Source organism: Suillus paluster (assembly GCF_016628075.1).
Source record: "Suillus paluster strain FC165 chromosome Unknown EDB91scaffold_48, whole genome shotgun sequence".
Taxonomy (NCBI): domain Eukaryota; kingdom Fungi; phylum Basidiomycota; class Agaricomycetes; order Boletales; family Suillaceae; genus Suillus; species Suillus paluster.
Window position 1 is genome coordinate 243,276 of NW_024537608.1, and position 25,156 is coordinate 268,431.

A 25,156-nucleotide genomic window follows, 5' to 3' on the forward strand; every position below is an offset into this window, starting at 1 on the left:
CGACGCTGCCAACCCCTGTCCCAGTTTTCCTGCTCTTCGAACGCACACTCGCCATCCATTCCAGTCTCACGTCTGCAAACAAGAGGAACTAGAAGCTGTGTAGTGCTCTAGTAGGCCTGGTCTCCTTCCATCTTTTGTTGTCCATGTTGTATGACCGGTGATACTGTGCAATAATAGCATCCGCACATGCGATTCTCCCACAATGCTTGTCAACGTCGACGTTTAAAATATCGCTCAATAGTCACCCCTAGGTTTACATGGCCTTTCGAGTTCTTTCGATTCGACGAGGATGCAAGCGATCACCCCTCACCACCCATACACCATCCCGGTGCCTACCTACACCCCCCTTAACCTGTTTCTACCCTCTTTTCATCACGTAGCGCTGTGTCCTAGTGTGTAGCAATTATTTTTGTGAATGAATTTTATTTGTTTCAAGATATATCGATAGCATTGCGAATCAGGAACAACATTGAAAGGTAAGTGCTCAGGTTTCGACGAATTACGATTACCGCCATTGAGATTCATCGAATTGGCAAAAGAAGAACGTCTAGCCAGCAAAGAAGAGGAGATGCACATTGATTATTCTCGGCAGTAGAAAGGGGGCTGAAGCTGATATATCACACCTTCTGGACCAAAGGCACTGATGTATCATGGGCGGCAGGTTCTAACCAAAGAGCATGATATATCATCCCCCCAGAATATGGTGGGAAGAAAAAGAAATTCGTGCCATCGAGGAAGAGAAACCAGCAGAAGATGTTGATGCCCATCCCATGATGACGCTGATGTTCTGAATCCCTTGATTTCTCAGGGATAGATTTACCCAGTGCAGATGGTCTGGTGGCACAGGATTATGTGGATGCTCCTCAATGTGTTGGACGCCGACGAGCGAGCGAGCGACTTTCGCGTCAGTTTACAACCCCTTGCTATCATTGTGAAACATCACCAAAATTCCTCAACCCAGACATGGCTATACATGGCAATGTCGGACCTACCACATCTGCCACAACTATCTGGTGCAAGCCCTCAATGTCAGACAATGTTAGGAAACTCAACTATGCCATTCCAACTGTCATATGACAATACCTTGGCATTAGGCTAGCATCCCGATATGTCAGACATTGTTCGGTATATCAGGCATTTCAATTTCGCTCAGATTGATCAGACATTGCAACCTCGTTCCGATACAGCAAGGCATTGCATTGAATTAATGATGGTACAAAGAAGTGAGATACAATTGAGTGGATCGTTCCGAGCCTATGTATTTTAGTGATGAAAAAGATCGAGTTGTGAGAGTTTGCTGGTGTTGCGGCCGATCAGCGCTTGCGGCCTTAGGATCCAGCCGTGATGCATCACTGACTCACAAGGCGCCGTCTTTGATTTGTGGAGGTCATGCGCTATAGTCTTACAACATCGCTGTGGGATATATAGTACGATGGAATTACTGCAATGCTGACAGAACTGTCTCAACAACAATGTCTTCCTCAATGTCGCAGGATGTCATCCCACAACTCGACCTCGGGAACACGTTTGGGGCACTTTTTATCGCCGTTATCTTTGCAGCAATGTTAGTCCACCATGTTTTCACTAGTATGCGGACAAACTGAGCGTTCCCTGTAACATCTCACGGAACAGTCTCTTTGGTGTGACAAACGTTCAAGCTCTCATATACTTTCAGACGCACGAAGACACAGGGATGACATTCTATAAGCTGGTCGTACGTCTGTGCTATCTTTTTCTAAGTTCTATTCTTGAATCTATTTCAGGTGATTTTGTTATGGTAGGTATCACTCCGAGTTGCAATTTTGGAGCATGTCGATATCGTGCACTGCACCCTGAATTTTTAGGACACTTGATGCTCTGCACCTAGCCTTGATCATCCATGGTGTCTATTATTATCTAGTGATCAACTACGCAAATGTCGCTGCGCTCTCAGGCCTTGTATGGAGTGCCAAAGTGAGTTCCTACTTTGGCCCTCCGAGTCGCCTCTAGTGCTAGCATATTGATGGGCTCGTTTAGCTTCAGATCCCAGTCGACGTAAGTTGTAATTTCTAAGCTCTTTTAGCCGTTCATGACGTGCAATACACAGACGCTCATGATTTGGGGGGTACATCTGTAAGTTCGATGCGCATAGTATTATGTGCAACATGCACGTAACGTTTTCTTTGTTCGTAGCCTATATGTTCATCGTATATGGATAAGTACTTGTTCCCCTATTAATGCATTTTCTACGACTAATGCGACGAACATAGTCAGCAAGGGCCGATCAAGAGCTCTCCCTATAACAGTGGTGGGTTTACAATTGATACTTACGTATTATGCCATTTAATTCCATCGATCCACCATTGTGTAGGGCATAATTGTGGTCTTAGGTTCAGGTGAGTCTGTCACCGAGAAATTCTCCTCACTCGATCTTGAAAGCGTCTTCAGGTGTTGCCATCAGTGAGCGTTCGATGGCACTATTATGATATATTGGGTCATCCTAACCTAATGATGATAGGTCTTAATTGGGCAACGTAAGTGAAACAGTGAACTAACTCCACGAAGTGCTGATAGGGAGTAGATATCGGTGCCGCACGTTCGAAGATTTATTGAAAACTTTCGAGTGGGCGAACTACTCGACATTGGGTACACTGAGCTTTCTCGATATTCTTATCGCATCATCGCTATGCTATCTCCTCATCACCTCTCGTACTGGGTCCTCTAGGTGAGAAGCGGTCCTTTCTCTGTCGGGATCTGATATAGAAACGTGGAGTACTTAGTACCGATTCCTTCCTAACAAAGCTCATGAGTTACATTATTACTACCGGCTGTCTGACAAGGTAGTCTTCCTCCACCTACTTCATACCTTGACTTACATTTAGTACAGTATATTTTCATTGACAGTTATCATCACAGTGAAGTTCTAATTTTTGTATTGTCTGTCTCGTCTCTGATGGTCTTCCACAGTGTGCAGCGATGCCGAAGAACTTCATCTACCTCGGTGTTGAATTTTCACTAGCGAAAGGTATGACTAAATTATTCTCTCAAGATGGTGCTAATAATCGGTACCCTTTCCAGTATACGTTAACTCGTACATTGCACTCCTGAACGCACAATACTACACACAGTCCAACGCAGACAATCTTGTTCTTTCCGAATTCTGCGCCGCAAGGCGAGAACTTCCCCACACCCCGGAAGAATGCATATAAACATGCAGGCGATGAAGTGGCGCATCCTGCTCAATCTGCCAAGGTTGGTAGTTGTGTTACTGTTAATAGAAGTGGGCTAAATGATACGCTTTATCACAGTGGTCGAGGAAGGTAACGATGGAGATATATTCTTTCTCGTCAGTGTGATGGATCGGTGTGCATGAATTTTGTCTGCCTGTATCACGAAATAAGACTCGCAGATAACTTATGTGTTTCAATGTCTTCAATGTTGCTTTAACGTGTTATCTATTTGCTGGCAACCGTCGATTTGTTTTCAAACAGTTCGGCGCGATGGGGAGGTGACAACAGTCGTTTCTTCTAATCGAGGTGCTGCACACACTTGTGAATCTCGTTCATTTCATCGAATTCTGTCAGGTCCTTTCTGCTTGACCCCGACATGCGGTGTTCAGCCAACTAGAGAAGATGAAACCCCTGCAGCTAAATATCCCGCAAGCGATTCCAGTGGGTCACGGTAATGTGTAATGCGAGGATGGCTAAATGGGTCCTAGGGTACAAGGAACTGTACATCATGAAGGCATCTGATGGGCGGAGAGACGAGGCACATGGGTACTTACCTCCTCCCTAGCTCTGTTCTCTCTATACCTGCTTTCATGCCTCTCTTCATCTATCTTCCTGTGAAGATGCTTCAAGGTACCATATGCTTGAATTTCCAGTCGCGAGGTGGAGTTCCTGGCAGAAGAAACCAATGGGACCTGTCTGGAATGGCAAGGTCACTAACACCTGGTGGCTCATTCAATCCATAGGAAGTCGTGTATTCTATAGTCCTATGACATGTATAGTGGAATGATTTACATAATAAGAACCCACAAGGTCCTATCTCGCTACAAGACGGTCAGGCAACAATATACGCATACTCATCTATCGCACAGATGAGAAAGAATCCATCTCCACCGTCACCTAGTAGTTCGGCCACTGTGGCTAAAGCGTGTCATTCAGTGACTTCTCCTGTTAGAGTGGCTTTGTCACCCAAACTGCGCATTTGGATACAGTAATCCAGTGACAAGCAAATTATGAGTAAATCAAGGTCGAGTATCAATGCCAAAGCCCGCTCCATCGGTTCCCCGCCTGTGTGTGCGTAGATCCAATACTAGTAAACGCCCACGTACCCGAAGACCTAGAACCAGGTCGCAATCCCACTCCCACAAGCAAAGACTGTCTCGATCTCCCGCCCGGATGCACGCCCACGTTAACGTGCAGGACGCGCTTCATGAGGCTCCTTCACGCGACCACTCACACCAAAACGTTTCGGCGGCTCTGGTTCGCCATGCGGTGCGTATGAGAGCGCGCTGAAGTCAGGAAAACTGTCGTGCGAGCTCGAGCTGTATTTGCCATTTGGGGTGCTGGCTTTGAAGGAGGCGGGAGAATGTTTCTTCGCGGATGAGTATGGGGATGGCAGGATTTGGGTGAAGGATGGAGGTGGAAGGGCAGTGATAGCGGGTGTAGCGGGGAGGATTGGGGACAAGATGTCTGGAGGAGTTTTGGGAGGAGAAGCGGGTCCACGCGTGGGTGTTGTTGGATTTGAGAGGCCCATGTTGACGATAGACCACTGGTCACTAAAGCAAGATGAACGAGTGAGTGCAAGTATGTTTTAAATACATACGGTCGTTCGAACCAGCCAGTCTTCTTGAGTTCAGCACGAGCAAGATTGTTGAGTCTGTCAAGCGGACTGCTGTTGAAAAAAAGCTACTAAACGTTGGTTAAATGAATGAGAGGCCGGCCAAGTTGCACAAACCATCTTTGTCATTTCGTCAGTCGATAATTCATCCTATTGAAACGTGTTAGGTGTGATCTATGTTGAGATAGATAAGGGAAATACCATGGCAACTGTATCATCGCAGGTATAGAACGCATCGTCGTACGAGGTGACTCTAGTGGTGCTCTTGATTGTCTCGGACGATGCGCACGAACGGTTTCCGATAGTCGATATATCGGCGAGTTCGTCATCGTCATAGATGTAGCTTACGTCGAAGAAAGAGGGCTCGCGACGGGCATAGCTGGCGTGTTGGACTTGACTTTCTTGGCTGGAATGGCTCTGATAGGCAGGTAGAACATCAGCCCCGGCGCGCATGGTGAGGCTACATAGTACGTACCGTCTGGGGCCGATGTATCTTGATGGTATTCACGCGGAAGTCTTTGCGTGACTCGCGGGAGGAAGGATTGTCGAAAGCATCAGCAACTCTACCAAGCAGCTCGAACGCGTCTTCAGTGGCAGTCATGGGTATCGTCGCTCCGGGAGTTCAGGACAAGAGGAGCGGTAGGGTACTTATGTACTAGTGAATGGTCAGTCAGCCTCACCCATGTTGGTTCCGCAAGTCAGCCGCCGAGTAGTACTAGGCTGACATCTGACATCCATAGACATCATTAAGTCTGCAACAAATAGTTTCTTTGATTGTCGTGAGCTGAATTTCGTGAGTTCATCATAGGGGAATTTAATTAGGTTCAAGTTAGAAGAGCGAAGTAAGACTAACCAACAGAAAGTCCAAGACTTGACTATCATAGACTCCCCAGCCATAAGCTTAAGTAGACACTTTTAGGAGTACTGCAAGCATGCACATATACATAGACCGCGGCGGGATACACGTGTATTGCATGCTCGCAGTAGCTACTCGCAGTTGGCTCACAGAGTACTTACTTGCAGACAAACCTCGGCGGGGGTCATGAAATTCGAACTCCACTCCAACACACCGCAGGTTGCCCTATATGTAACTTCAACCAATTGCTCCAAACGACTAGATCGCCTTGATTGCCATCAAAACTATGTCCAACGATTCCCTTGATCGCAAACGCTTCTACTACTAGCCAAATTGGTTCATTTATGTTGCCAACGCCCTGTGGGTTTCATTTCTTCTTCTTTTCGCTTACTGGTATGCTTCACTCGTTGCAGCGGCTGTGAATACCATCACGAAGGATTTTAGCATCCCGATTGTCTATGCTGATAATTTTCGCCTAGCCCATGATCTTGTGTCTGAATCCGCACGATGCTGCCACCTGGTCGATGACAGTCTGTTTGAAATTTTCATCAACCAGGTGGTAGTATCGAAGTAAACCATCGCATTTCCAGCTTAGTGAACATGGTCTCTTTTTAAAGTGCTGGACGGCTCCTGGCATGTCTGCTGGTCGAAGAACGAGGCCGAGCCCACATACTCAATAGACGATTCCCAATTCCTCAAAACATTGCACGCAGTGACCTCATGAAGCTATCATTATGCGACAGCTTGGTGTCTTTCCACAGAGTATATTCTTCATCTGTAAAGCAGACAAAGCTGCACAGCACTGTCAGTTGCCCTCAATAATACATCTCCTTGCACGGTAGAAATAGACAACATCTCTCAGTCCCGCTCGCACGGTCTCACGACTCGCCTCCGGGGTTTGGTTGTCGAATATGTAGCGCAGCCAGATTTTAAGAAGAGGTTCGTGCTATGGAGGTCGTTCGCTGCAGAACATCGATACCCATTCCGCGCGTTTTTTTCCCGAGGAGGTCTCCCCTGACCGCCCCCGACAGCACTGCCCAACTCGTTGACGGGTGTTGCATGTCCTGTTGATGTTTTGTACACCAACGTGTACAGACGAGCTGCTCTCTCCGTTTCCGACATGTGCGTCGTTTTCTACGTGACGACATGCCGCTCTCCTAATTCCGAACCATCATGTATCATGGTTGACAATTCGTCATAGCCACGATTGTAGATATCCGGGATATTTGCAGCCTTTCAAGTGAACTATCGTCCAGGCTGTACGATTCCCAATTGGCGCTATGTTGTCCAGTCCGTCTTTCCAGGGCATCCACGCTAGGCGGTGATCAACGCATTTCCATCGGTTGACAACAATCGTCTGACAAACACTTCTGTAGTGTCAGTTTTGTCGACCGAAAGCGAGTTTGGACAGCGACGTCAAATAGACGATGCGGAGGGCATGAATGTGTTTTTCAAGGAGGGAGCCTTGGTGACAGACTCGGAGACATGTGCTGACTCATTTCCGTCGCCGACACTCTTTTCCACTTCTCGCTGGCTGTTATGGCCACTGTCGCCCTTGGACATGGGTGGCTCTCAGGACACGCGGGGCAGGTAGAACGTCCGCGTCAGCCCCGGCGTGCATGGTGAGACTAGTACATACTGTCTGGGGCCTATGGATCTGTATTGTATTTGTCAAGAGGCGTGTTGGTTAATTACTGGCACCAGCCATGTATGATTACACCTGTGGACTGAGAAGAGCAGAGCAAAGACATAACACGGCGCTCCTGCGCGTTTTCTCTCACATTGTTGAACTCCAAGGCCCATGTTTCTCGAGCGGTTGGGTTGGAACCACCATTGTGGATGACCTCCTGAGAGCAAGCTTCAATGATTGTTTTGAATTCCACTACTGCTTTCAAATGTAATCCAAGTTCCACTGACATAGTAGTACACAAAGGCATATTCTGTTCAGGCTCCTACTCCGCATTGAACGGCGGAAGTACCTGCTTCCTCTTGATGGGCCAAATCTCCTCCATCGTCCCTGCATCCCATACCCGCCCACCACGCATCACATACCTGATATTCCGCGTGTGGCGGATATCGTCTTGCAACAGGTCAAAACCGGGCGGGAAAATGATGAGGTCTGCAAGTTTACCCGTCGAGATGGACCCGAGGCTGTCGAATAGGCCGAAAGTGATTGCGGCATCAGCGGTGGCTGCGCGAATTACCTACACCGAGTTCAGATTGGATCAGGCTCAACAAATGAATGTGGTGAGGAGACGGACCTCGTAATTGCTCAGCCCGCCTGATTTGGCGTAGAACATCTCCTGGTGGTACATGAGTCCAAGAGGCGGCTCGCCATGCGCTCCGATATGGGCGCGCAGTCCTCGGTGCACCATATTCGCAACAGATGCAGAAACATTCCATAGCGCCATCGCTGAACGAAAAAAGTTAACAGGCACCACGCGTTCATCCACATGAGTCCTTACAATTGAACGGCCGGCTTGTACTCTCCGAGAGCCCTTCGAGAATGTCGTGCCGTGTGTGCGTGCGGAGTCTGGATGTGATAATGAGTTACTTAGGGCATATAGCCAAAGGTTTTAGCAGAAACATACTTGGGGTCGTTCGGGATGTCCTCAGTTGCCCAGAGATATTCCTCCCCGGACATGCCCCCATAATCGACGACATGTGTCGGAGTAGATCCAGTCCCGCTCATCGTGTAGAGTGTGAGGATATCGTCATATAGCGTCGACACAGGAATATTGTGCTCGATCGTGGTCATCCCTAGTTTAATCAACAACCATTGGAGGCTCGGAGTCGGGCACTTACCATCCACAATATATGTCAAATCCCAATCATAGTTCATCCCCTATGTCCACAAGTCACTCAACACAGAAACCATACAATAGAAGTGCACTTACGCCTTCAGGTACACACAACATCCCAAGCTCACGCGAAGCTGTCAATAACCGTTGCCTGGCAGCCCTCGTCGGCAAATTGTAGTTCTTATAGCTCCAACTTGCATCTCCGGCCTCAGCCTTGATCCTTACGAGTGCTTCACGTGCCTCGCGCATGCTTGCAATGTCTTGATGGATGCTGTAGTCGGATGCGCCATATATGACCGTGCCGGTATGGAAGAGCCGCGGGCCAGCCATGAGTCCAGACTCGATACGTCCGCGCTCGACGTAGCCGAGGGAGTTATGTAGACTTGGGCTGCAGGTTCGGGATTGAAGTGGTGAATGGATATGCGGAGGAGAACGCACGCACTTGTGTAGTGTAGTCACGCCATACGCAAGGAATGTCTGCATCTCCCAGGACGTCGCTGGGTACTTGTCTTCTGTGCCACTCCAGTGCGCGTGTGCGTCGATGAAACCAGGGACGACGTACCCTACGCATCATGCAATGTCAGCTCTGCTATTTCAAAAAAGCTAGATGAAACCACAGACCGCCCTCAGCGTTGATTATGAACGCCCCCACCAGTTCTTCACCGACATCAGGGCCACCAACAGCCTCCACCACTCCGCTCCGAATCACAACGCTCGCGCCTGGCCTCAAGTCCTGCGTGAGCACGCCGTTTTCCATGCTCAGGACTGTTGCATTTTGGATGATTACCACGTCAGCGTTGCTCCATGCTGCATGTCCTTGCATTGATCCCTGTGCCCCGTCCGCCATTGACTGGCGCGCCTCGCTGGACAACCTTTGAACATCAGGAGTATAAGCGACATCCACTGCTGTGACATCCAGCAAGTCCCGGACGCAGTCGATCCCAAAGGTAGATGCGTCAGCTCCGATTGCGTCCTCGCATGAGGGAAGGCGGGAGAGTGGGAGGGTGTGGAGGTATGGACCTAATTCATGTAGCGATTACTAGGTCAGAATGGAAATTGAAATATGACGAATTCGGGGAGACGTAAAATTGTATGAGAATGAACGCACCGAGGAACCACCCGATCACACTTCCGTCCCCGCTAAATACGACATCATGCCCACCGTCCCCACTCAAACGCGCCAAGTCCTTCGGTGCCTTCCCCGGCTTAGCCCACATCTCATTTTCAGGGTTCACTGAGGAAGGTAGGGCGTAATATACGTGATAGAGGCTGACAAATGCTGCACCCCCTACCGCTCGGTTGCGTCCAGCTCGTCTTGAGGATTTTGAGGGCACGGATCCGGATGGGGAGAAAATAAGCTCATCTGTTCCCTTCCCCTGGGCAACCACCTGCTCAGCACCGTCATGCAAGGAAAGCCGAAGTACGCGGTCAGATTGCTGCACGAGCGCTTCACTAGCCTCGCCTTCCACGAATGATAACTTGACGACATCGGAGGGGTCGATACTACTTGGGACATGACGCAGGTTGTTCAATGTCACCGTGTCTGTGGAGAGAGATAGGGATGGGAGCGCGATCTTCCCGACCCAGACTCCCGTTTGTGCAGTGGCCACCACGTTTCCGGTCAACACATCCCCACCCGTCTTCACCAGCACCATTGTTCGCACGCCGTTTTCCGCAGCTCCACTTACAACAGCACCAAACCACCGCCCCTTTGGGAGTCCGACGATTTCCCAAACCTGCCCGCTCTCCAGATCTGACAGCTCAAGGGACGAGAAATGCAAGTTGTCCCAGCGTGCGTGCAAGGCGAAGGAGGAAGCAGGAATGAAGGAAGGTGAGTAGTAGCCTGCAGAGGGATGCAGGTGAGGAATACCCCGGGGAGGCTTTGTACCCAGGAAATTCGCATCATCGATGGGGTCTAACGTAGCGGGGTTGATGAGCGATCCTTGAAGCATCTTCACCCACGTCTGTCCCGCGCTTGCAAATACCGCACGGTTGCCAGTTTCATCCAATGCAAGCTGGGTAAATGCACGTATGCGCTGCGGGCCTGATTCAAACTTGCGCACATCAGTCTTCACACGCCGCGTTTCTGCAAGCTTCTTCGAGATGTGTGCTGTGAACGGGATCACCTTTGGCGTGAGGTCTGCATTGTTGGTGGCTTTAGTCGCGGCAACAAGTTCCCCCTCTCCATTGCGCGCCAATGGGACATGCCAGATTTTCCCGGCAGCCCAGATAACAATGCCCGGCGAGAACGAAGAGGGCGTAAATGCGAAGGATGGGTAAGTACCCGTCGGTGCGTAGATTGTCGAGAGGTCGTAGGTGAGGCCGTGCCATATATGGTGTAGGGTGCCCGTGTTGAGATCCCTGTTGAAGTAACGGTAGTTGAGCCAGCCAAGTAAACGTTAAATGCAAGATTAAGAGCATTAGAGAGCATAGATAAACTAAACACTCAAGAAAAGTAAAAGTAAATGCTACTCACTTGAGGACGAGTGCTTCTTTGTCCCTCACACGGCGCACAAACGCAAGGGTGCCTCCATCACGCGAGAGTGTAGGCCGGCTAGCACCACCAGGGAATGCGTCAACGAGCGTCTCCTCCACGCCCGTTGTTAAGTTGCGCCGGAAGATTGAGTAGATACCCTGATGGACGTCTGCAGATACATGAGCCAGAAGCACATAGAGCATCGATAAAATGCTAACGCACCTTTGGAATACGTGTAACTCCCATCCACATCTCTCACATTACCAGCATAAATAAGCACATCGTTGCCCGCCCATATGAACTGTTCATGTCCAATCTGCTGCTCTACATAATCTGCCTTTTTCCACCCCATAGGCAGGCTCTTTGATACCAAACGCTTGCCAGCGCCTGCCTCAACCTGCGACTTGGTGTTGATGGGAGGAACGGGGAACTCCCATCCTTCGCCAGCCCCGAGTGAGCGTGAAGAATAGTACCATTTTGTTGCGACGACCTTATCCCCTGCAGGATGCCAGCGCGGGTCAGACACCCAGTTGTACGTCTCATTCGTGATACGTTGCGCTATACTTTTATGAGCATCCCACCTGGATTCGAGACACAACTTTATCACTCACCGTCTACCCTCCCCTCCCTTGTCGATCTCAGTTTCCTCTCACTGGTCTCCTTGATACCCCCTGCAAGCAGCTCCTCGTCCTGGATCTTCAACTCGAGCTCGTGTGATGAATTAACATGCGCGCGGACGTCCATGGCCGTGCACCCTTCAGTTGCCCAGGGCATCACCCACAGATTATCAGCGCCTAGCCCCGCGTCGCTCTGGAATGCAAGTCTGTCACCTTCAGGCGAGAACCGAGGATTCGCATCATGCGGGACACCTGTGAGCACTGGCACTGCTTCTGTCCTTCCTCCTACTTTTCCAGCAGCCCCCAAATATGCGTCAGCCGGCAGGCAGTATAGATCCCCTGCCATGTCAAACACGATATCCCCATTGATAGGATGCACGTCGAGTCGCAGCCATGTTCCTTCTGTCACCTCGTAAGATAACGTGCGCGGGTAGGGGAAGTCCACAGAAATGTCCCAAGGCTCATGTGCACGCAGAGGGAAGTCATCATCTGCGAACTCGGATGCGGGGTCATCCTGCAAGGCTCCAGAATACTTCGACGGGAGTGGTTGAGCAGCAGGGCCGGGGAGGGCGAAACGATAAACCCATGATGCAAGGCAGAGACATGTAGCTAGTTTCAGAACTGCTAGTAGTAACCGGCGAGTCTTCGCTTGTTCCCCATATCTATAGTTATACGCCGGGACTTTATTGGTAGTTGAAGTTGGCAATGGATTGAATCCACCTTTCTCCGAGTACGAGGTACATTGCATGTCAACAAGCTTATAAGGCGCACAGCGCTTATGCCACTCCTTTGATAGTCCTTTTGTGCCGCATTCGGGTTGGCAGATTGCACTGAGTCAAATACCACCGGGCTCGCTAAAGATGTGAGAACTTCAAAATATCAAGCGGACTTCGAAACTGTTCTTCTCCTCAACTACCTCGAAGGCCACGAATGCTCGTCACGTACAGGTTGCTTCACGCATCCAAATTTCCGAGCGGGTTAAGGTCTGCGTATTCCGATCACCCTCTACCAGAGCCCATCTGGAATGAGCTGCGCGACATTCCAGAAAAGCAACTTCATCTATGTCCCAAAGATTCTGTTACAGCAGAGGAGGGCGAGGATGAGAATCGTCGTACGCGGGGATCTGGCGAACCTGTTTCTGTTGTTTAGCAATCAGTCGTCACTATCGCGCATGCGCCTGTCAAGAAGGCGCTCAGGATTGCTAGGTACATGATGAGCACTTGCTTCGTGTGGTGGCCTGTTAGTATGCAGGTCATTGGCAACACCTCTCTTGGCGAGCACAAGTGCGCGTACTACATTGGTAGCCTGCCTAAAGTTTGGGGGTCAGCACAAGTGCTCGCCTGCCAGAGTAATCATGAACTGCCACTAAAGCTTGTAGAGGACCACCTCCTTGCATATGAGGGGCAGGAGGCCAACCGCCTTTTTGCGTATGAGGTACGACTGATCGCATCATTATGCAACAGTATTGGTTTGTCCTTCAGTTCACTTTGTGGCTCGCGTATCCTTCGTAGATCGTGAAACTCAATGCAGACTACTCTCGGACTAGTTCTTTTGAATTTTTTCCTTATTGAACTCCTTCGTGGAGTGTTATCTTCAACCAGGTTCAGATCGTTTGTTATTATCAGACTGCGGACGTCGGGCTCTGATTAGCATTAGGTTGTGATAGACAATATTGATGTAATACATTTGTAGTTCTCGGGGCGCTCCTTTGAATTCAAGAACTTGTTTGATGGGGGAAGTGGTACACCATTACATTTTTACACGATTGCTACTTCAACAATGTCCACTACATTCTCTGGAAACAAAGCATTCCCCTCCCGCAGTTGTCTAAAAATCCCCACCCGTGCCCATTCCTCTCCTTTCGGCGTCACCACCAATCCAATATCAAATGCCTCACTCCCTCCGAGGTACTCCGGCAGCCTTGCAACTAATAAACACCACATCTCCTTCTCCACGTCGTCCGTCGTCAGTATCACATCTGGATCCCAATCCACCTCTTCCCACGTCGGTGCTGGTGTTTCGATCCCCGAATTCAACCTCCACTCAGTTGTACACTTCACCCTCCGCATCATTGCCTTGATCCGAACATATCCCCGTTCACCAAGTGACCCAACATCGATGACCTCTGCTGTCCACCTCCTCTGTTCTCCAGCCCCAATCGCTGCCATCACTCTTCCCTCAACCCCCATCCATGACCATGTTGGCGCCAAATACTCATCTGTCTCCGGTCTACCCCACGTCGGCTCCTCCACAAACCACAGCATATCAATCAACAACCACTCCCTCCACAAGCCCCACACATTTTCCCACCCCGTCAGCATCTCAATCCGCTTTATCACGCCCGATATTGCCACCAACCTGTCGTCAAACCGCGTCAGGTGACACTGCGTGTACGAGATCTGGATGTCCATCCAAGCGCCGTATTTCTCCTCGTCCGTTTGCTGTTGTATACCGAAGAAGGATGCCTTGGGGGAAAACCTGCTCACCTCCCCACCTGGCATAGCTTCCGTGGCTGAACACTCTGTACATTCCCATGCGAGCCCCGTAAAGCCATAGTACAGCGTCCTTGGGGCAAGGATCCGCTCCTGGACGACCCATGCACGGGTGTGAAGCGGGAGGGGCGACAACCCCATCCGCAGATCGACGCCAACATTGGAGTTGGCTTCAACGTACCAACGGTCTAGGACTCGGCATGGGCGGAAGAACAGTGGGTTCCGGGCATGGTCAAAGAAGCAGCCCTCATGGGAGTTGCGTGCGGTGAGGGCAGCAATGGTGCAAGTGGAATTGGCATAGATTTCACCCATGATTGCAGACTCGGAGCGCCAGTCGGAGGGGGAATTTTGGATGATACAGAGGGAATCGATCCAGAGGTATTGATATCTGACATCCCCTCGTTAGAATCACAGCCCCGGGCCAAGAGGAATAAGTTACACACCCTAATCGTCGAGTGATAACAATTGCATCCTGAAACGTTTTCGGTAGGGTAGAGGGTGGGATTCCGACCTTCAGACTATCGATGTTCTCTTTAAGAAGCCGAAGAATCTCAGCCCCGCCCCAGCAGTGACTGAGCGTCAAGTACTCCAGCCTTGTCTCGCCCAGTTCCTGACTGATTACAACCCTGGGTTCCACCCCATCATCACACCCGACATCAATGAGCCGACTGGGACCGTTCGTTGTCCGTGCTGCCCTGACTGTCTCCATGCATTTATGATGTTTCTGCAGACATTGTTGTAGCCACTCCCGGGCCAAATTGAATGACGCTTCCGAAGCCAACGATTTTGCAGTTCGTGCGTTTTCGTAGCTGCTCTGACTCGGAAACGTGAATTTTCCAGTGGCAGACGTGCATGTGGTGGGAGTCTCCACATCATCGACTGGGACAATGACGAGATAACCCATCCTCTGGCTACCAGTTTCCCCCGCCTGGATCAACAGCGTCATCCCACCTGAACGCGAAACTTGAAGGGTGACAGTGATGGGCCCAGTTGCAGGCTGCTGCTGCTGCCGTATTTTTCCAAGAATCAAAGAACAAAGGTGGCATCCTCCAGCAGAAGACGACGCTTCGAGTGTCTCGCAATCGGGATAGCGACGGAAGTCTTCTGAACCCCGAGATGGGTTATGGAAGAGGTGGGAGGTGTCGATGGACTTCTGGCACGTGGGGCACAGGGTGTGTTCTGTTGCTACTGAGTTGATGGCCTCGTCGGTGGCATTCACGAGTTTTCCTTGCAGAGATTTTGGCTGAGGGTCGAGCGATTCCGTCCCGTCGACCTGCTAAGCAAGCAAGTTCGCCGATGGAGTGTACCAAACGTTGGATATACACATACCTGACTTGGTCTGCTGAAGGTATTAGGCATGGGCGAAGGAATCGGAGATCGTCCAGCACTTCGAGTGAAACGTTCTTTGATTGCCTTGACAAACTTGCGAACCCGATCGAGCAATTTGGATAACGCCCACGAGGATGGGCGAGGGTACTGCTGCAACAATGACATTCCAGTAATCTTTGAACATTCCATTGGAAGGGCAACAGTCATACCTCGAGTGCAATGTCCCCTTGCCTGCTTTCCTCTCCAGGCAGATGCAGATCTGACTGACTTTGCTTCCGCCAACAGTGTTTCTTACGCCGTGGAGTGGATTCGTTCATCGAGTGGGATTAAAAGGGCGTCTGGCAGGTCTGGGATACGAGGAATTGCCGGGATGCAAAAACGACGAGGAGTTGAGGTGAGTGGTGGACGATGCGCCGTGCAATAGCCTCGTGGCGTGTGCGAAGACTTTTGATATGAACATGAGTTTACAAGCGCCTATTATCGGAAATGCCAACCAACCTTACGGATAGGGAAAGGTTCTCCTTGAAGCATTTGCTCCGAGTAATCGAGCTTGTGTGTCACCGAGTGCACTACTCATTGCAGTAATCACAGTGGCGCCCTTAGGCTTAGGCTGACCACCGCATGGTCCAGAATCTGAGTATGATTTGCGGGGTAGGATCGATCGAAAGGATATCATACGAAACAGCCGCCGATCTTCAGCTTGAGCCTTGGCAAGATCGTCCTATTACATCAGTTTTCCGCTGGGTTAAAATATGAAACTAAGCTAATACTAACCTGCATCATGATATTCTTTGCGTCGTTTTTCGTCGGCTGGTTCATCACACAGCATCGCACTCCAACCCGGCATATTTTCTCCTTGGAGCAGCTGCCAAAGAAAGGGGCGTGCCTTTCACATTCTAAGCCAGTCTTTAGGTCATGGCATCAACATGTTTTGAGCATCCGCAGCAAGCTTGTGCTCAATGACTCGGACAAGGTGTCCCTTCGAAGTTCAAACGACTGCCCTCTAAGCAAGGTAGTTTAACGCTCGCATGGCTCACTGCTATGAAAGACTTGATCTGCCTCACCCCGGGCCTGGCTGATCACTGCAAAGAAGAAGAAAAATCAAAAAATCCAGATTAATCGGATATGTCAGAACCAACTGGCAGGAGGATGCCCTGAGCAAGGTTCGAACTTGCGACCTCAGGATTGCCCGGCAATGATACCGGTCATACAGCTGTATGAGACCTGCGCTCTAACCAACTGAGCCATCAGGGCGTTCCTGTGATGGATGTTGTTACGCAACCTGAAGGTGTGGGCTTTCCTAGCACGTGATGACAACGCGTTGGGCGCGTGACGTCACGTGTAAAGTGTCACCTCGTCTCGTCCTCCAACCATGCGTGTCCTTGCACCCTCAAGCTCAAGCTCTGACTGCAAGTTAGAAAAGCACGTACCTCCTAAAGAAATAGAAGACATCTATACGAACATACAGCCTGCCCCAATGCTTGTGCCTACTACGAAGATCCCATGCATCACACTCGACGCCGACCTTGTGACAGACTCTATGGCCGCCAGATTGTGCATTAGCTTGATCGGCCACGTTCTATTTTTAAAGAGTCAAGTTCCTTTGTAAGTTCTAGCGTTTCGAATCAAATCGTCTGCTCATGGTTGTATAGCCCGGTCATGCAGATGGTACGCATGCCCAGTGGTGATGTACGTGCCCTGCCAATTTATCTGACTGTAGCGCTGACGCCACGAAGACCACTTCTCGAGCTGCAAAGAAGCGTCAGGAGCTCCTCAATTCATTCGATACCCTCGCGTCACACCTCAATACGACATTCACAGCACTCTCTACAGCGTTTGCCCTCCGCAGCGGAACACCGAGAAAAGATGCTCAAAACTCTGGTCGTGCCTACCTTGCAGTCGTTCTTGGTCCCACACCTGGATCCGCCAAATGCAGGGTGATGGTGGGTGTTGATGCTTTGGAGGCAAAGGTCTGGGGAGAACGAGACGATTGCTCAGGTATCCCATCTGAACATGGTATGGGAGAGGGCGCAGAGGATGCCGGAAGTGATGGCGAAGACGAGTCTAACTCGGACAACGACAGTGATGGCGAAGCCGACTCAAACGAAAGCAGTGACAGCGACAGTAGTGATGATTCGGGCGATGAAGAAGTCGAGTCGGAAACGGAATCCAATGAATCCTCTCAAGCGCCCTCCCCACCACCATCTAGGACACCTTCTCCCTCTCCTTCTACGCCTCCTCCACCACAACCGCTGCCTCACAGTTATGCCCAAGAACTCGAAGCCCTCCGCGCTGCCGAACGCCTGCTCTCACGCACCCTCGCAAGCGCGTGCGGAGAAAATGATGGACAGGGCATGGCCAGCGAGATGCGTAAGTAGTACCCAACCTTTTACCTCCGTTTTTATCAGTTCCTTTATATTCTGACGTTGTTCTGGACGCATAGCTCCAACTCAGACACACATAGTCCTGCGTGCTCCGCGAAGATTCATGCACCCAGCATGGGTACCCAGGCAACCCCTCAGCAGTGCTTTTGACGCGTTGCTCGATGCATTTCTCGAGGAATCTGGTGAACGTCCGACAAGGGATGATATCAAGAAGAAAAAGAAGGGAGGAAAGGTGGAAGGAGTATGGATTCGCAGTCGACAGGGGACGACTGAAAACTCGGAAATAATAACGGGTGAAGAAACTCCAGAAGAAGACGAGATGATTTGGTGGACATGGGACGGGAAACTTGTTGGATTTGCGGACTGGTGACATCACAAAATAATTTCAGACGACTTGAACACGCCAGTTTGAGACGTCGGGTACATGGCCTGCAGGATATCTGTGGATGAATTGTACTGCCATGCTGCGTGCCAAAACTTCATCAGTGCTTTAAAACAATGAACCTAGTGAAACGCTCAGAACCAGTGTGCAAGATCTATGCAAGATCTTAATCATGCTAAATGATATCACTTCGAGGGATTTCGGTTGATTGTCAATGTTTACTGTCTACAATTCGATCGCGAACGAGGAACCCGCGGGGTCCATCAGATCTCTGACTGCATTCTCCTCGCGTTGCAGTATGTTTAATTAAATTTTCACTAGGCTGAGGACGAACGGAGTTAGTTAGCATTGACAGACGTGCCCGTTGTCTGTATCAGATCTATCCCTTGGTCCTTTGGATCTTTCTTGTAGCTGCGTTCTACATGATATTACATAACTCCACCAACATTGCATGCAATGAATTGACATTGTAATTCGTCGTTCTACACATAAATCGCTGTTCACTGTCGCTCAACTGCTCCGGTCGGAGGTCATTAAACATCCAAAAGTCCTGGACGGATATGGGAACGTGGCGAAATACTGCAAGGGAAGACCCTAGTGGTACTAAAACGATAAAATGTCAGTGACAGGAGGATGGAACAACATTAGGAATCAAGTACTGAGTGAGCCCCGTTGAGAATTTGGGGGTGAAATCGATCACGTTGCCCTGGTCATCTTTGGCGGGAGAAAGGTTCACTGTGGCCAACATCGTCACAATAGCAGACCATATAGAGGCATCAGCAGTATATCGGCCTGATGAAAGGATATCAATGTCTTGAGTCACTACATGCTATACAACATCAAGATAGTTCAACCCACCTGGACATCCGCGCCGGCCTAAGCCGAAAACGTATTCCGCAGGGTCATCATCCGTCAACGCACCATTGACGTCCATGAACCTCTCTGGCATAAAGCGAGATGCGTCAGGGTACCGCTTCTCATCGCGTGAAATGCCCCTGCGAATAGGGTCAGCACATCTCGGTAGCTGGGGAGAACCTATCTGACCATGTGTTGCATATCACGGTCGCTCCTGATGTACGATATTACAAATGATGTATTCATCGGACAAAAAGAACGGACCTTTTGGAATGAAGTAACCATCGTACATATCATCACTCGAGGTAGCATGTGGTATACCTATAAGATCATCTTCAGTAGTGGCAAATAACTCAGGGAGGAAGATTACCCATAGGTGCAATAGGGTGCCATCGGAAAGTCTCCCGCAGAACTGATTCGACGTAGGGCAATGATGTTCTATCTTCAAACGTAGGCAAGCGATCACTTCCAATCACCGAGTCGATCTCTGCTTGTGCGCGCCTTTGAACATCTGGGTAAGATACCATGGCGAGAGCAAAAGCCATCAGGGTTGAAGGAGTCTGTGAAGAAGTTAAGCAGCACCCAAACTAGTTCGGACATCCGCTGACCGTCTCGTATGAACCTGCATAGCATGCATTTGTGAACATAACGCCTCTCGTAAAAAGGTAACAAACCTATAATAGCAGTAGTGGCTGCTTTCTTTAAGGTAGTCTCAAACATTGGTTTGGACGCTTGATCTTGCTTCTCCATCCGTTGTAAGTTTTCTGCCACCATGGACAACTGCCCAGCGGACCAGTTGTCGGCCTTGTCAAGCATGAAATCAGTGTCTAGAACCAAACTAACAGATTCCCACCATGTGCTGCTGCGCATATCGAAATGGCATGTTCATCATTTCCGTTATGCGATTGGTCGAAAGCTGAGCATCGCGTTTGATCGAGGATCCCCAGCACCAGTCAGGTGACTTCAACACTGCGTCAGAGTACAAAATGACAACTTTTCTCTCGTCAAAGAGGGCTGAGCTCACAGAAGGGGAAAGTATTGAACAAGATTGCTCTCTCTTGGGTCAACACAGCCAAGCCAGGAGCCAGTGCATTGTCCACGACTCGAACCAGAGGATCGTCACGATCATTGGCCTGGTAGTCATATATAGCTGACATTACAATAGATAATGAGAATCTGTAGACAGGTTAATAATCATTCAATGTTCACAAACGGATTGGCTGACGTTACGAAGTGGGAATGATAATGTTGAGGATCATGAATGAGATTGACGGCCATCTCACGAGCCCGTCTCATTTGCATTGGGAGAAACCTTACTGCAGACTCGGGACGGAAAGTTTGGTGGAAGAATCGTCGACAAAGACGCCATTCATCACCATAACCTATGAATGCGAAGTCGATTGACAAGCCAAATCTGCCTGCACTTCAGAATGGGTGAATGGAATAATATTAGAATGACTCACGGCTCGAGTGTGGCTAAGTATGGTCGATCGGAGTAAATGCGAGAACGTTTGTCCAGTAAGGCTTCTGCAACGCGCTGAGAATTGATCACGACTACTTCCTGGTTTAGAATTCGCGCGAAGACCAAGTCCCCTGATAGAATGATTTGCACAAATGTACTACTCAAGCTGTCTGTCCACGCACCATAAGCGGCATGCCACTTAGTATAAGTCAACCAAGGTTCTTTAGTGTTGATAGATAAGATGTTCCCTAATAGCGGGAGCGGCACTGGGCCAGGAGGAAGGGACAGTTTGTTCTGTCTGTTCTCAGTGAACCGCCTAAGGGCAGTGACGACAACAAGAGAAATCGGTAAGACGGCGAGGATAGCAAGGCGACCATCAACTGCGGGGATCATGGTTAGCCTAGCAGTGCGTGGGTAGACATCCAAAGCACGAGATGGACCTTATAACAGATGCTTATCGCCCCCTGTACCTGGCATCTCCGGATTTTGGGGTGCTGAAGTCGGAAGAAGACTGAATTCGAAGGATGAATTGAAAATTTGGTGTCGTTGTATAGTAATAATACTAGAAATGAAGGAACACCTAACTTGATTCGTCTATGGTCTGTGCACGTGACCGTCTAGGGAGACTAGTTAGCTTACCGCTTACCTTCATATCGATAGACCAGATTTCATTTTATTCCCCTTACCGGTTCTGTTTACTTGTGGAGCTCGACAAACAAAAGGATCCCGCTCGTTTCGATATTAGGGCGCGCGAAATACCCCCAAATGGCCACTCGTCCGACGCTCTGCCTGACTCCATTAATGTAGTACTGTTGAAACCGCCGTCACATTCCAGCAGCCGTAAAACAGCAATGGGTGACCATGTCCGCCCATATATCATCCAGTGCAATAGCGTACAGTAGTGTGGTCGCCGGTCGGTCATCGAATTCCGGCAGTCTGCTAGTTCCTATGCATGCACCTCCTCCCGATAGAGGATCATAGTGTCATAGCAGTTTCACCAAGGACGACCTTCTGTTCGATAATATGTCCTCAGATTGCAGGTGCGCAACATGAACGTGGAGTGTGTAACGCCCGTCACCTGGGTGCATTCTCTTGCCACTTCTCCTCGATGTTAACCCAACGCTTGCCGCTAGCCGCAGACAAGTAGAAGGAAGACAGTGATTCCCTTGTAATAAGTAATGGGGTGACAAATCCATGGTCTGTCCAACCCGGACACGATACTCAAACTGTCCTAGATAGAACGGGATCGTTCCAACTCGGTAAATCTAACCACATTGTCTGGTATGGTGCATCGACATACCTGCTCCAATGCTTTCACTAGAATTACCTGCGACAAGTTCCTGGCGATGGTCAAACCCCACAACGAGGCTGTTCAAGCCTCGCATGCGAATATAATCCTCATTGCTCGTTGTCGCAGTCCAAACTACATCTCTGACTCAGACAAATGCTTAGAACATCGGCTGTTGACCTACCGAAGGATCCGACCGCTAATTCTCCTGTGCCATACCAGTACGATATAGATTGCAAAAAGTTGAGAACTACAAAAAGTGTACCATCCTGTTGACTGCAATCTGAACAAAAAGCTGAGAACAGACGAATAAGGCTCGTTATCAGGCTGACGGTTTCCCAAGCCACGCAAGGGAACGACTCAAACCCGAGATCCTGCAAGATATCCGAGCCCAAGGCGTTAAAGGCGGGCAGGTCAAGGCGAACCGTGGAGTTCAGTATGTGCCCAGAGTAGAATTGTTCGATGTACAGGCTCAGGGGGAACTTATGCAGATTTGAACGTAACGGAGAAGACGCGGTGACTGTGCATGTAAGCTGTCCACACTGCATGTCTCCGTTGCGCTTTCAACCTACATGCGAGATAAGTTGGTAATGCAGATGAAAGTAGAGAGGGCATTACAAGACGGAGTAGTTGTCCGGAGTACCTGCAAAGACGCTATGAATGTACAAGCAGTCACATACAGCGTTGTGAGTCGTGACATACCATAGGGAAACGGCGGGTATGAGGGAGGCTAAAACTTCCACCACCAGGTATGCGGAGAAGTATGAAGCATCGTCTAATGCTAAGTATATCCTTTAACATGAGCATTACTTGCAACATGCTCGCGACTATCTAGGCAAACGCCACCGGTTCGCGGGGAAAATCAGTCTCGCAATATCCCATTTGTGTGCTTGACATGGTGGGTATCCTGGGGGTTGAGTTTTCCTGAACGTGTTGTCACTCGTCTCTTTTGCCCGATGGTGGAAGAACGAGAAGAAAGTCGGGGATATGTTTTCTTCGCAGGAGGCTAAGAGAGCGGGCGTTAGGCAAATCCCGAACATTACACTCCAAAGGCAGAAAGATAAGGCAATGGGCATGTCGCATGGGGCGTTTCTTGATGTCTTGTCCGGACTCAGAAGCGGCGCAGTGGCACGCACCGATGCCTAGTATATGACAGTTTCGCATCAATATGGGTCGACATCTAGTACACCACCTGGGTAGCACCAGGTTAGCTGTGCTGGTCCCTGGAAGATTGACATACTTACGATGCATGCGCGTTGCTCTACAAGTGATGTGCCCACGCCAGTGGGAAAGGGTTTTGCACGAGTACTCGGTAGTACATAGCAGCCAGTCCCTGTCATATTGACATGGCACAACTGAATTTCTCCGACACTGGAAGGACCCGCCAGACATGCAGCCTAGAGAGAAACAAGGAACGTGCTATGGATCATGATGGTGCTATGTACGTGTCAGACTGTCTCAATCGTAGCGGCGCAAGCGCCAATCCCCGACTCGGCCGACAACAAATTGATCACTCGGGCAATTGCGGTCGTTGTGATTTCTGTCTGTTTTGCATCTGTGGTGTCTCCGATCTCTTAGATTTTATTCGATAATGCACTCCGCCTACACATAATTGAAAACATTTTCAATTATGAAGGGCGCTCGGAGACCAACTGAAGGATATTGGAGATTCGTTTCGGCATGTCTACTGCGTAATGTACATTACACCTAAACCCACATTACCAACGAAAATAGGACACTTTTATTTCCAATGTTCGCTCCCAACAAGATCAGTACTCTGTCACTTGCATGGCGTGGCCGTCCTTTAAGGGGAACTCTTCCTCATCCTCATCCTCTTCGTCTCCGTCTGACGCTTCATCGTTCAAGGGCTTCTTTGTGGCGGATGAACCCTCGGCGCAGTCGGTCGCCTTGCGCTTCCCTTTAGCATCGGTCCAGTAGTTGGCGAACTCCGCGGCTGTAATGGATGCGTCAGGTAACACCTTCATGCTTTTGAGCATGACTTGGTACCTCCGGGATCCGTTCCTGTCTTCTGGCAGGGCGTTCTCTCTTCTGTTTGGCGCGATGGTCCAACTGGCCGTGCTCCATCAGTACAGCGCCCAAGTAATTGAATCTGACACTTACAGCTTCAGTTGGCATTCCACGAACACCATGTCGCCTGTGGCTAGTTTGGTATTGTACTCGTGAGGGCGAATTAGATGGCCGTCACCGTCCCGGATATTCGGTGCGACTACGGTAGCCTCCCGAAGGTTATATTGGGTGATCAAAGACGCGTAGCGTCCGAGAGGATCCGGCAAGTCCGAGAGAGGAGGGTGTTCTGATCCAGTATTAGACACTCATTTTTTCTGTGCGTTTGACTGGCAACGTACCTTGCAGCGTAGTCGTGCTTGATTTCGCACCTCCGGGTGGAGCTCCCGCCATCGCAGCTGCTCTCGCTTTAGCTGGACTCATACAATGTTGTCAGTCGTGCCTCTTGTTCTGAACGAAACTCACTTACACGGGCTTTGCATAGAGTCGCCCTTTCCTATGTCGCACCACCTCAAGCGGGGTACGGATGCGCGCCCAGCATGTGTTATATTGCCGATCAGCGTGTCGGTCGTGAGCACAACGGAGAAACATTCATTTTCTCCAGCACCATAACTGTGCCAGAATGGGTTGTCCCTGGGGTACAAAGTTGGGGCCAGCACTAATTTTGAGGTCAGTAGACTCGTAAGGCTCTCTATAGTCCGTGTTTACTCACGTGCGTTCCTGGCATCCTGAGCTTCGCCGTGCAGGACATTCAACATGTCCATCACTGAGGAGCTGCATTTGATGGCTTCCTCAGGCAAGGTGTCATGCGTGTGAATGTCTAAGGGGCGGATCTCGAACTGCGCCCGCATCTTCTTCAAGGCGGGAAGGTCCAACTATAGCTGCAATTTTGATTGCTTGTCAGAGACAATCAATAGGCTGAACTGGAGACCTGCCCACCCCTGTTCGCGGAAGATTAAAGTAGGGCCCTGTGCGGTCGAACTGACCCTGAAAGTCGATCGTAGCTGGGAACTTGAATGTGAATGCGTCGCCGCCGTCGTTCACCCAGTATTCTGCATTGTCACTCATCCCTCTCAGGGGACGTGGGTTGTTGGTTGGGGGCACACCGGAGACGGTATTTTCATTCACTGCAGGCGTTGTGGTGGATAGTACATAGAGAGACATCCACAAGGGAGACTTCACGGCGTTGGTGACAGTCTCACCAGCGGTCGAGGTAATAGACGCGTCGGAAGAAGACATGGTTGGCTTTTCTGAGTGGGACGGTTGTGATAGGTGGGCATCCTCCATCGTTATCTGAAGTATTTGTATTCCAGAAATCCCCACCTGAATGCTATCTACACAGGAGTTGTACTGAGACATAATCAC

The 25,156-nt window shown here is 49.8% G+C and overlaps 8 protein-coding genes and 1 non-coding gene across 9 annotated transcripts; 2 read left to right on the plus strand and 7 right to left on the minus strand.

Annotated features, from left to right (window-relative positions):
• The first annotated feature begins 1,329 nt into the window (after positions 1 to 1,329).
• Positions 1,330 to 3,488, plus strand: EDB91DRAFT_588929 (uncharacterized protein). Its single transcript, XM_041327799.1, has 17 exons — positions 1,330 to 1,564; positions 1,633 to 1,714; positions 1,764 to 1,777; positions 1,845 to 1,953; positions 2,017 to 2,034; positions 2,087 to 2,112; positions 2,173 to 2,198; positions 2,250 to 2,287; positions 2,351 to 2,375; positions 2,428 to 2,439; positions 2,498 to 2,513; positions 2,561 to 2,704; positions 2,760 to 2,819; positions 2,867 to 2,894; positions 2,947 to 3,004; positions 3,058 to 3,231; positions 3,288 to 3,488. The coding sequence occupies exons 1-16, from the start codon at positions 1,473 to 1,475 to the stop codon at positions 3,186 to 3,188; spliced, it is 879 nt and encodes a 292-aa protein (XP_041174773.1). The 5' UTR covers positions 1,330 to 1,472; the 3' UTR covers positions 3,189 to 3,231; positions 3,288 to 3,488.
• A 541-nt stretch (positions 3,489 to 4,029) lies between these two features.
• On the minus strand, positions 4,030 to 5,792 carry EDB91DRAFT_1348578 (uncharacterized protein). The gene is made up of 6 exons (XM_041325975.1): positions 5,678 to 5,792; positions 5,300 to 5,608; positions 5,026 to 5,241; positions 4,942 to 4,974; positions 4,810 to 4,892; positions 4,030 to 4,762 (listed from the first exon to the last, which is right to left on the minus strand). The coding sequence occupies exons 2-6, from the start codon at positions 5,423 to 5,425 to the stop codon at positions 4,396 to 4,398; spliced, it is 825 nt and encodes a 274-aa protein (XP_041174774.1). The 5' UTR covers positions 5,426 to 5,608; positions 5,678 to 5,792; the 3' UTR covers positions 4,030 to 4,395.
• A 1,784-nt stretch (positions 5,793 to 7,576) lies between these two features.
• On the minus strand, positions 7,577 to 12,383 carry EDB91DRAFT_1146890 (uncharacterized protein). Its single transcript, XM_041319263.1, has 12 exons — positions 11,569 to 12,383; positions 11,180 to 11,515; positions 10,958 to 11,126; positions 9,590 to 10,842; positions 9,103 to 9,501; positions 8,924 to 9,044; positions 8,578 to 8,869; positions 8,486 to 8,525; positions 8,272 to 8,440; positions 8,146 to 8,213; positions 7,942 to 8,093; positions 7,577 to 7,884 (listed from the first exon to the last, which is right to left on the minus strand). The coding sequence occupies exons 1-12, from the start codon at positions 12,320 to 12,322 to the stop codon at positions 7,633 to 7,635; spliced, it is 4,005 nt and encodes a 1,334-aa protein (XP_041174775.1). The 5' UTR covers positions 12,323 to 12,383; the 3' UTR covers positions 7,577 to 7,632.
• An 828-nt stretch (positions 12,384 to 13,211) lies between these two features.
• Positions 13,212 to 15,937, minus strand: EDB91DRAFT_589138 (heterokaryon incompatibility protein-domain-containing protein). The gene is made up of 5 exons (XM_041327801.1): positions 15,894 to 15,937; positions 15,605 to 15,839; positions 15,396 to 15,545; positions 14,510 to 15,339; positions 13,212 to 14,454 (listed from the first exon to the last, which is right to left on the minus strand). The coding sequence occupies exons 2-5, from the start codon at positions 15,710 to 15,712 to the stop codon at positions 13,332 to 13,334; spliced, it is 2,211 nt and encodes a 736-aa protein (XP_041174776.1). The 5' UTR covers positions 15,713 to 15,839; positions 15,894 to 15,937; the 3' UTR covers positions 13,212 to 13,331.
• Positions 15,938 to 16,545: 608 nt separating this feature from the next.
• On the minus strand, positions 16,546 to 16,649 carry EDB91DRAFT_t87. Its single transcript has one exon. It is a non-coding gene; the product is annotated as a tRNA-Met (tRNA).
• A 90-nt stretch (positions 16,650 to 16,739) lies between these two features.
• EDB91DRAFT_1146908 (uncharacterized protein) lies at positions 16,740 to 18,337 on the plus strand. The gene is made up of 4 exons (XM_041319264.1): positions 16,740 to 17,000; positions 17,048 to 17,084; positions 17,132 to 17,765; positions 17,839 to 18,337. The coding sequence occupies exons 1-4, from the start codon at positions 16,768 to 16,770 to the stop codon at positions 18,147 to 18,149; spliced, it is 1,215 nt and encodes a 404-aa protein (XP_041174777.1). The 5' UTR covers positions 16,740 to 16,767; the 3' UTR covers positions 18,150 to 18,337.
• A 141-nt stretch (positions 18,338 to 18,478) lies between these two features.
• Positions 18,479 to 20,916, minus strand: EDB91DRAFT_1337904 (cytochrome P450). Its single transcript, XM_041325602.1, has 13 exons — positions 20,661 to 20,916; positions 20,480 to 20,609; positions 20,242 to 20,430; positions 20,041 to 20,192; positions 19,870 to 19,985; positions 19,691 to 19,820; positions 19,625 to 19,638; positions 19,387 to 19,576; positions 19,281 to 19,337; positions 19,206 to 19,230; positions 19,020 to 19,156; positions 18,821 to 18,953; positions 18,479 to 18,764 (listed from the first exon to the last, which is right to left on the minus strand). Exons 1-13 carry the CDS (start codon positions 20,869 to 20,871, stop codon positions 18,695 to 18,697), a joined length of 1,554 nt encoding a protein of 517 aa, XP_041174778.1. The 5' UTR covers positions 20,872 to 20,916; the 3' UTR covers positions 18,479 to 18,694.
• Positions 20,917 to 21,539: 623 nt separating this feature from the next.
• On the minus strand, positions 21,540 to 22,478 carry EDB91DRAFT_589266 (uncharacterized protein). The gene is made up of 4 exons (XM_041327802.1): positions 22,385 to 22,478; positions 21,951 to 22,334; positions 21,779 to 21,901; positions 21,540 to 21,704 (listed from the first exon to the last, which is right to left on the minus strand). The coding sequence occupies exons 2-4, from the start codon at positions 22,312 to 22,314 to the stop codon at positions 21,700 to 21,702; spliced, it is 492 nt and encodes a 163-aa protein (XP_041174779.1). The 5' UTR covers positions 22,315 to 22,334; positions 22,385 to 22,478; the 3' UTR covers positions 21,540 to 21,699.
• Positions 22,479 to 23,535: 1,057 nt separating this feature from the next.
• EDB91DRAFT_1337905 (uncharacterized protein) lies at positions 23,536 to 25,030 on the minus strand (the record flags this gene model as incomplete). The annotated part of the gene is made up of 6 exons (XM_041325603.1): positions 23,536 to 23,836; positions 23,888 to 24,080; positions 24,133 to 24,204; positions 24,261 to 24,449; positions 24,504 to 24,666; positions 24,731 to 25,030. 6 exons carry the CDS (start codon positions 25,028 to 25,030, stop codon positions 23,536 to 23,538), a joined length of 1,218 nt encoding a protein of 405 aa, XP_041174780.1.
• Positions 25,031 to 25,156: the final 126 nt, after the last annotated feature.

Bases quoted from the DNA above. Each gene is read 5' to 3' on its own strand.
- EDB91DRAFT_588929 (XM_041327799.1), top strand. From the start codon at position 1,473: ATGTCTTCCTCAATGTCGCAGGATGTCATCCCACAACTCGACCTCGGG. The intron at 2,288-2,350 runs GTGGGTTTACAA...ACCATTGTGTAG, and splicing joins GAGCTCTCCCTATAACAGTG to GGCATAATTGTGGTCTTAGG. The intron at 3,005-3,057 runs GTATGACTAAAT...TACCCTTTCCAG, and splicing joins TGAATTTTCACTAGCGAAAG to TATACGTTAACTCGTACATT.
- EDB91DRAFT_589138 (XM_041327801.1), bottom strand. From the start codon at position 15,712: ATGAACGAATCCACTCCACGGCGTAAGAAACACTGTTGGCGGAAGCAA. The intron at 15,546-15,604 runs GTATGACTGTTG...TCATTGTTGCAG, and splicing joins AAGGGGACATTGCACTCGAG to CAGTACCCTCGCCCATCCTC. The intron at 14,455-14,509 runs GTGTGTAACTTA...AGGGGATGTCAG, and splicing joins GTTATCACTCGACGATTAGG to ATATCAATACCTCTGGATCG.
- EDB91DRAFT_1146890 (XM_041319263.1), bottom strand. From the start codon at position 12,322: ATGCAATGTACCTCGTACTCGGAGAAAGGTGGATTCAATCCATTGCCA. The intron at 10,843-10,957 runs GTGAGTAGCATT...TTACTTCAACAG, and splicing joins AAAGAAGCACTCGTCCTCAA to GGATCTCAACACGGGCACCC. The intron at 8,441-8,485 runs GTAAGTGCCCGA...TGATTAAACTAG, and splicing joins TTTGACATATATTGTGGATG to GGATGACCACGATCGAGCAC.
- EDB91DRAFT_1146908 (XM_041319264.1), top strand. From the start codon at position 16,768: ATGCGTGTCCTTGCACCCTCAAGCTCAAGCTCTGACTGCAAGTTAGAA. The intron at 17,085-17,131 runs GTACGTGCCCTG...GACGCCACGAAG, and splicing joins TACGCATGCCCAGTGGTGAT to ACCACTTCTCGAGCTGCAAA. The intron at 17,766-17,838 runs GTAAGTAGTACC...CTGGACGCATAG, and splicing joins GGGCATGGCCAGCGAGATGC to CTCCAACTCAGACACACATA.
- EDB91DRAFT_1348578 (XM_041325975.1), bottom strand. From the start codon at position 5,425: ATGACTGCCACTGAAGACGCGTTCGAGCTGCTTGGTAGAGTTGCTGAT. The intron at 4,975-5,025 runs GTATTTCCCTTA...ACGTTTCAATAG, and splicing joins GCGATGATACAGTTGCCATG to GATGAATTATCGACTGACGA. The intron at 4,763-4,809 runs GTATGTATTTAA...ATCTTGCTTTAG, and splicing joins ACTGGCTGGTTCGAACGACC to TGACCAGTGGTCTATCGTCA.
- EDB91DRAFT_1337904 (XM_041325602.1), bottom strand. From the start codon at position 20,871: ATGATCCCCGCAGTTGATGGTCGCCTTGCTATCCTCGCCGTCTTACCG. The intron at 19,821-19,869 runs GTGGGAATCTGT...ATGCTTGACAAG, and splicing joins GATATGCGCAGCAGCACATG to GCCGACAACTGGTCCGCTGG. The intron at 18,954-19,019 runs GTGGGTTGAACT...TCCTTTCATCAG, and splicing joins AGGCCGGCGCGGATGTCCAG to GCCGATATACTGCTGATGCC.
- EDB91DRAFT_589266 (XM_041327802.1), bottom strand. From the start codon at position 22,314: ATGCAGTGTGGACAGCTTACATGCACAGTCACCGCGTCTTCTCCGTTA. The intron at 21,902-21,950 runs GTAGGTCAACAG...TCAGAGATGTAG, and splicing joins ATTAGCGGTCGGATCCTTCG to TTTGGACTGCGACAACGAGC.